The following is an 8,974-nucleotide window of genomic DNA, read 5'->3' as shown; positions in this document are numbered from 1 at the left end:
AACACAAATTAGTTAGCATAAATCAATTAAATGACGAAAAATTAGGTGTCTATTTACATGTGACCACTCAATGTTTACATATATATATATATATATTTTTTACAATACACACGTTGTCGTTAATGGCATATTTCTTGTCAAAATGTTGTGGCTATGAAAAATTTTAAAATTACTTATGAAGTACACCGAAGAAATATATATATTTACATTTTACTCCGTTCTCTGACTGCAGCCAACGTTTTAGAGATTTTTAACTTCCAGTAAAAGTGGTCGTTAGTTTGAAAATAAGGCATATACTCAATGTTTTAAAAGTAGGATACCGTTCTAGAAAATAACCAAGACTTTCGAGAAATGTCTGAACGTTAAGACATGACAGTACACATTTAATATCCAGCTATATTTACTAATGTAGGCCCCGGCATAATCTGGTGGTTAAGACGCTCGACTCTCGACCTGAGGGTCGTGGGTTCGAATCCCCGTTACCGAACATGCTCGCCCTTTCAGCCGTGAGGGGGGGGGGTTATAATGTAGTGATCAATCCCACTATTCGTTGGTGAAAGAGTAGCCTAAGAACTGGCGATGGGTGGTGTTGAGTAGCTGCCTTCCCTTTAGTCTATTACTGTTTGGGACGGATAGCCCTCGTGTAGCTTTGCGCGAAATTCAAACCAAACTTTCAAAATATAAAATGTAGTGAAAGAAAAACGAATCATAGCATAAAAGCTTTAGGGTAAATGAGAATCAAGTAGTTGTAAGCAGTTTGATGACAGAGAAACATTTTCATTGTGACCGGAATGAAAAGAAATAGCCAAAGACGCGAGAAGTGAGGATGCTGAGGCACCGCTTGGCTTTACGTAAGGGAGCGCTGCGCACCTGCTGGCAATGTTAACTGAAAATAATACAAACATTACTAACTTTGTGAATAGGATCGCCACGTGCCCGGAGTAACTGGTTTTTCGTGAGCATCTCTAGTTCTCTCTGTTGTCAGCACCCCCACTAGAAAAATAAAATTGTTCCGGTGTCAATGGAAAGAGCAGACTTTCAAGTACTATATTAGCAGCCATCTTGTTTTTGTTTGTGTGTGTGCGAGTTTTGGAGAAGAACAGAAACACATCTCTTGGGTAAAACTGGTTCAACTTTGAACTTATGAAATAGTTTATCATTTTGTAATAACACCACAGAAACTTACAGAAATATAACTAATTTTTGACACAATCCGAGAAAACTTGTTACGAGTCTTTGTTTGTGATAGTTCCTGAGGAGGAATTAAGTTCCCCTAATAATTTAAAATATATACCACACAAGTTATTCTTGAACAAGTGTTATAAGGTGTGAAAACCTATGTGTAATTGAAATACATTAGGAGGTAGTCCGATGTTCTATCGTTTCGTAGTGCTTTCACTTGGGATCGTTATGTTCATGTTTAAAATAAGTAAATTCGTGTTTGTAATATCTTGTGTATATGTCTAACCGGATGAACCCGGGGAGTATTTTTGTAAGATAAAAATTTTGTGTCAATAAAGTAATATGCTTTAGCAAAATCGACTTGAATTAGTAATGGCTACATTTTTTCTTTTTGAAATATATGCTGTCTCTGCTAACATTTAGTGACAGGATTTTACTGTTTCTCCTCAATAGAAAAAAATTCAAGTTTCGTATTGTGTAAAAAACTGACCCAATAGTAAAAAAACAAAAAACATTGCAATCTTGTCGTGCCTGTATACTGAAAAAAAAACAAAAACAACAACTTATTTCTGGAAATAATTTCCTTTCTTTTACTTTGAAATAAAACCGTAGAGGGAGTAATTATTACTATTACCAGTTGCTCCCCTCTACGGTTAAAACTTATATTAAACAGACGCTACATAAATGCATATAAATTAGTAATTATAATACAGTATAAATATCAATCGAAGTACAGATAAAAATTATTTCTAGCTTAAGTAACAATAAATGTTTTAAAATTTACGTAATGCTGACTGGAACACAGTACAAATAAATCAAAGGACCGTGAATTCCAGAGAATCTTGCATTATTTTTAGTTGTGATCAAGAAACAATAATTTTTTACCCTTGTATATTAATTATTATTGTATTTTTTATTTTTAACGACCCCTAGACAACTAAAATTGTCATCGTGAAAGCAAACTAAACTTTACACCATCTGTGCGGTGTAATTCACTTGAACTATGTTTATTGAATATAGTTTGTAAAGAATATATTATATTTTAATCATTGCATAAGTGTAGGCCTAACTGGAGTGTAGAAAGAACGTTTTTCGGCACGATAGTAGCAGAAAAGATTCTAATAGTGTAGGCCTACTTGCAATGCAGAAAGAACGTCTTTCGGTACTATAGTTCTCGGTTAGTAATAGTAGTATGAATAATTTTAATGGTAATTTATCGTATTTTTCGATATCCAAGTAACACTTTTTTTAAAGCTGATTTCAAAATTACAGAAGATTTTGTTTCGAAATATGCCGATAAAGATACGTTTCGCATTTTCAATCTATCGTAAAAAGTCGTTTGCAATTGCCGTTCATTATTGTGAAAATCACCAAGAAGCCTTTAACGAAACATACAAAATATATGAAAATTCCAATTGATTACGTAGCCATAACGTAAGACACGTGAATGTAAGAGATCTGACATGTCGAGGTATACGAATGGAGAATTTATGCCACATATAAGTCCCAGAGTAATAAAAAGTAATATCATACAAACAACCAAAATTAGGCCGAGTTCACTCACCTCAACAATTATTAAGTTTGATGTAAGAAGTATTTTGCTAAAAAAAAAGGCCAGAATAAAAGTTTTATCATTTCCTAAGTTGAAATAAGCTTAATCTGTAGGCCTACGTTTGATAAACGTGCTATAAGGATAATAAACAGTGTGTGGGGAGATTTTAGCTAATTAAGGTAACATAGTCAGAGTTCCCCAGATAATCTATCTACTTGTCTCTTTCTATCTAATTCTTAATCAACAACTGCCCTTCTTGCAGAGATAAACTTGAAGAGTAATTTTAACTTTCAAAATTGAAATTTACACTGTAAGTGTAACCCCTTAATTTGAAGAAAACGTGAAACAAGAATAATTCCATATTCAAAAGCTGCTCTTGTACAGAAACAAGAATCGTTTCGTGACCGAGTAGCTTCATTTCACTGTGGCCTAATTTCAAGTTATGCTTCATAAGACTTTATCTTCATTGAGTTGCCATTATTAAGCTTAAAATACAAGTCTCTTAATGTTACGATTGTCTTGATGGTACCGTATACATACGAAAAAATTTCCAGAAGCTTCTAACGACGTCTAGCTTATGAAACAATTCCCACGTGTTTTAACACTTAAGTATCTTTTTCTCTCCTTTCTTTTTTGCTTTATTTATTCATCTGTCTAGTTAATAATAGGGACGCTTCTTAGCCACATCATTCTATTTTTCCTAGTTTTGCTTAGTTCGTTACACTACAGGTAATTAAGGAGAACGTGACAAGATTGCTACGCAAGACTGCACTTGAACCCATTATTTTAAAAAATAACTGGGGCAGTAACCGTAAGCAGGGCTTTGTGCCTTCACTGTCAAGGTAGTGGCATAAATATAGTTAAATAATTTGAATGAACTTGAGTAGGACATGATCCCCCAGATGTTTATGTCTTAATGGAGGGTTTTGAAGGAGCACATTCGCATATTAATATAAAATGTTATTTTCCAGTTTTACTGGCTGACATTTTATTGCTTTGAGGCTGTTGAAGAGCATTAAGTGATGTTGTTACATGAACACAAAAATCCTCTTACAAATTATAAGGTATTTACATTTGTTTGTGTGGTTTCGTCTCGATTCCGGGTGACTGGAGTCGTGAGTATGCTACGTAACCCTAATTTTGACCTACTCTAATTTCTCTTCCTTCTCTTTGTTAAGAGACAAATCGAAAACAAGATTGCTCAAACTTCAGTATTTATAAGACAATGATTATGATGAGTTTTGTCATCTGAAAAACATTTTTTTTGCAACAGCGTAACCTGAACAACAGCGATTTAAGTCGTTGTTCTTTTGTAAATATTTGCGCCGCCATTTTAAAAGAAAAAAAAGATATAATTACTTTATGTTTATTATAAACATAAGTATTAGTATTTTGTATATTATTTAATCATCGCTTGTGTTTGTGTATTACTCGACCTGTAGTTAATAAATAATATTGAATTGTTTGTAATTAAGCACAAAACTACACAATTGGCTATCTGTGCTGTGCCATCACTACAAAATTAAGGATGGTTAGGGCAGATAGCCTTCAAGAAACTTTATGTTAAATTCAACAAATAAATACAATACTATCTGTTACGAAGTCACGTGTGTGTTTATGTTTTACTAAAGATTAAATATTGTCCATCAACGAGATCTTCTTTCATCAAACTTTCTCAGGCTACTTATAGAGGGCGCTCTAACCTCCTGTATTCCCCAACCGTGTTTTAAATTAGGTTATTATGTGAGGAAAAGTAAAAGGCAAAATTAAACAAAAAAGTTTCTTCTTATTTCTTGTTAAAATTTCAAATTTTAATTCAACATGTCATGGTTAGTATCCAATATAAGGACGTGTTACTTAAGTTTAATTATTAATTAGTTACTATTCATTTTATCACTATAGATAGTAATAAGGAATTATTTTTAAAATACACGTATTGCCATCTATCGTCACTTCTCGGAACTCACCTTGATGCCAGAGCAACTTTCAGATACCACGTATTAATATCAGTAATTATTCCAAATATAAATAAAACATATTTATTTATTCCGCACTTTGATGCTTTTCAAATTTCTCTTATCAATAACTTTGTTTATAACGTAAATTACGTGAAAATAAAAATAAATCAACAACGTGTGTAGCTGTAAACTGTAAAGCTTTATTAATTTTATACTAACAAAAAGCACTTGTTTAAAATAAACTTCACCACTTTGATGAAAACGGTTGTTGAGTTATATACCACTAGAGGGCAGCTTAGACAAAGATTTCCAATTTCAGTATCCATTTTGTTCAAATAGCTTTCGTCGATCTAAATACAAATATATAAAAATATTACTGATTGAAATAGCACTGTATTGTGATAACAGACGCCAGTAAGGTTTATATTACTTAACTAATTCGTTACTAGGGGAAATAAAACAAAAGATAAACGAGTTACTGTTATTTTAAACAATGTCATTTTTTCACGATGTTAGAAAATCATGTAAGTTCAAGAAATCAATTTAACATAAAGATACAATACCATGTAACCCGTGCACTTTCGAAAAGCCCACATTTTCCTCTCAGTTCGCCCCTGAAGAAGAAAGGTCCACCTTTCGAAAGTACTCTAGTTATAGGGTATTTTATCGTTATGCTTCTTCATCATTCAGAGACTTGCTGTGAAGGAAAAGTCTTATACTGACGTTTACATTATACTGACGATTACAATAGGTTTTACTTACAGTAGTTAATCCCACCATATTCTTCTACCACTTCCAATAACACCACCACCTCTTACTCCCAGGTGAAGAGGAATGGCAAGAATTCCAATAACACCACCACCACCACCTCTTCTTAAGCCTCCTCCCAGACCTCCTCCGATACCACCTCTGAAGCCACCTCCCAGACCTACTCTGAGGCCTCCTCCGATACCACCTCTGAAGCCACCTCCCAGTCCTACTCCGAGGCCTCCTCCGAGACCTCCTCTGAGGCCACCTCCGAGACTGCCCCCGATGCCACCTCCGAGTCCTCCTCTTAAGCCTCCTCTCAGACCAGTTCCTCCCAAACCACCTCCATTAACTGCTACAGGTACAGCCTGGGAATAAAATGTTAAAGCATATATTTGTTTATTATTGGATATGATAGATGTACATTGGATATGACAGATGTACATTGTATATGATAGATGTACATTGGATATGACAGATGTACATTGGATATGACAGATGTACATTGGATATGATAGGTGTACATTGGATATGACAGATGTACATTGGATATGACAGGTGTACATTGGATATGATAGGTGTACATTGGATATGACAGATGTACATTGGATATGATAAATGTACATTGGATATGATAAATGTACATTGGATATGATAAATGTACATTGGATATGACAAATGTACATTGGATATGATAAATGTACATTGGATATGACAGATGTACATTGGATATGATAGATGTACATTGGATATGACAAATGTACATTGGATATGATAAATGTACATTGGATATGACAGATGTACATTGGATATGATAGATGTACATTGGATATGACAGATGTACATTGGATATGATAAATGTACATTAGATATGACAGGTGTACATTGGATATGACAGATGTACATTGTTAATGAACTTGGAATTCTCCATTAACGATATGTACCCTAACTTGGAATACTCCATTAACGACACGTACCCTAACTTGGAATACTTAGGGTACGTGTCGTTAATGGAGTATTCCAAGTTAGGGTACGTTAATGGAGAATTCCAAGTTAGGGTACGTGTCGTTAATGGAGTATTCCAAGTTAGGGTACATGTCGTTAGTAAGACGTGGATTCTTTTGGAAATACAGCACACACATCGATAAAACCACCTTGATGTGGTAGATTAAAAGAAATATCTATTTATTTAAGTAAACTAGAAGATAATAGTAAGATAATTATTGCTTAACGTCAGCTCACAAATGGGTGATATGAATGAATAGTATAATAATAGTTACTGATACACAGAAAAACAAACAAACCTGGATTTGTTTTGTGTAATGTGGAGTCGTGTTTCACCTTAAATATCCTTGGTTTTACCAGATCTACTCCTCATAATATTTCGTTTCGTTTCTACTAGTCTTCAGTAATGTCTACAACTACACGTTTCTGTTTCTTACAAACAAACTATTATTGAATTTCTTTGATAATTCAGTTCTCTTGACAGGAATATTACAAAACCAGCAGTTTGTCAACGGCAGTTATTATTTTAATAAAACTGAGAATTATTGGACAGTTTTTGTGGAACTGAATGTACATCTAAATCTTGTAACAGGAACAAGTTACAACTTGTTTGAGATTTAAGAAATGCCTGGTCTATTTCTCCCTCAAAAAAGAAAAACAAACAAACAAAAATTAATTATATTAACATACTCGAATAGTTAGGCCTCCTAAACCTCCTCCACCGATCAGTCTTCCACCCAAGCCGTCATAACCTCCACGTCCTCCGTATTTGGTACCTGACCTTTTCAGGTCATATTCTGGTTTCACAGTTTTTTTATCTTTGGCCTTCACCACGGTTGTGAACAACAACAAGGAAATAAGGAATACAGTCTAGAAATATAAAACCAACAACTTGTTAATACTGGGTCTATAAAACGGGAGGAAATATAGTGAGTTATGGTTGTTATGATACATTCGGCTGAACTAGTTACTTACTGTTTTCGTCATTGCTTCTTTGACGCAGTGAATCTATGGATTGTGAGGCCTCTTCGCTAACCCTACATTTTATATAGGCATGTAATTTTTTCTTTTTACTTTCTATAATAACAAAATAAATAATAATTTCACAAATTCTGCTATTAATCCCAGTGTGCTAGAACTTTTCTTTGTTTGTAATTAATATCAATCACTACAAAACTGTCGACATGTCTTTCCACACTCCAGTAAGTCTGGTTTATTATAGATTTAATTAGCATTTTCTGTATTTTACTCTCACGAATTGAACTTAGGTATATCTGAAGTATTGGTTTAGTTTTATTAAAAAATACGAAGAGAAACTGCTGTTGGGGTTTAATTATAAGATAATTCTACATGTCTGTAATCACATAATTCTTAGAATTAAACTACAATTGGTTTATCATAGGCCTTCAAATGAATTTCAAACATCTTCTATAACTGCCCTTTTTTTCTATTTTGGTCGTGATGTTTGTTATTGGCGTGAGGTGAGAAAAAACAAACAAACCGAAAATGTTTCATTTTAATTAAAAATTCCACTGTACACAAAACATTATAACTTGTAACACTGATAAGACATTCATCAATTAGCCAAATAACTCGTAGTTGATAATACAGCATGTGGAATTGCTTTGATTGTTTGTTTTGAATTTCGCGCAAAGCTACACGAGGGCTATCTGCGCTAGCCGTCCCTAATTTAGCAGTGTAAAACTAGAGGAAAGGCAGCTAGTCATCATCACCTACCGCCAACTCTTGGGCTACTCTTTTACCAACGAATAGTGGGATTGACCGTAACATTATAACGCCCCCACGGCTGAAAGGGCGAGCATGTTTGGTGTGACGGGGATTCGAACACGCGACCCTCATATTGCGAGTCGAGCGCCGTAACCACCTGGCCATGTCGGCCCGTTTTGATTATTAGACGCGTTGTTTTAAATGAATATTAAGTTGTGACTTCGAACTTAGCATCCCCTAGTGGCACAGCGCTATGTTTGCGGACGTACAACGCTAGAAACTGGATTTCGATACCCGTGGTGGGCAGAGCACAGATAGCCCATTGAGTAGCTTCGTGCTAAACTTCAAACAAACAAGTCGAACTTAGCGCCCCCTAGTGACACAGCGCTATGTTTGCGGACTTATAACGCTATAAACTGGATTTCGATACCCGTGGTGGGCAGAGCACAGATAGCCCATTGAGTAGCTTCGTGCTAAACTTCAAACAAACAAATCGAACTTAGCTTCTCTGAGAAAAAAAAAACGCCTCATCTTCACCAACTAGGAAATCCTATTTTTGTATAAATTCAAGTTATGTTCCGTTTGAAAAGATTTGACGATGTTATGAGTGTAATAACACAAACATTATATTCTTAGTTTCAATGAAAGATTAGTCACTTTGTGGATACTAGATTTCACTATGTAAATATTTAATTGTTTTCACAAAAGGCTATCTGTGCTCTGCTCACCAAAGTATCGAAACCCGGTTTCTGGCGTTGTAAATCCGCAAACATTCCGCTGTGCCACTGTGTGTGTGTGTGGG

At 34.7% G+C, this 8,974-nt stretch overlaps 1 protein-coding gene across 1 annotated transcript; it reads right to left on the bottom strand.

The window, feature by feature from the left end:
- Positions 1-5,459: 5,459 nt before the first annotated feature.
- Positions 5,460-7,314, bottom strand: LOC106466285 (glycine-rich protein 5-like; the record flags this gene model as incomplete). The annotated part of the gene is made up of 2 exons (XM_013926553.1): positions 5,460-5,807; positions 7,135-7,314. Coding segments are annotated over 2 exons (528 nt in total), but the record flags the coding sequence as incomplete, so codon positions are not given.
- Between the last annotated feature and the right edge of the window lie 1,660 nt (positions 7,315-8,974).

This window comes from Limulus polyphemus, unplaced genomic scaffold, assembly GCF_000517525.1.
Source record: "Limulus polyphemus unplaced genomic scaffold, Limulus_polyphemus-2.1.2 Scaffold2213, whole genome shotgun sequence".
Lineage (NCBI taxonomy): Eukaryota > Metazoa > Arthropoda > Merostomata > Xiphosura > Limulidae > Limulus > Limulus polyphemus.
This window is presented reverse-complemented; position numbering and strand designations above follow the sequence as displayed.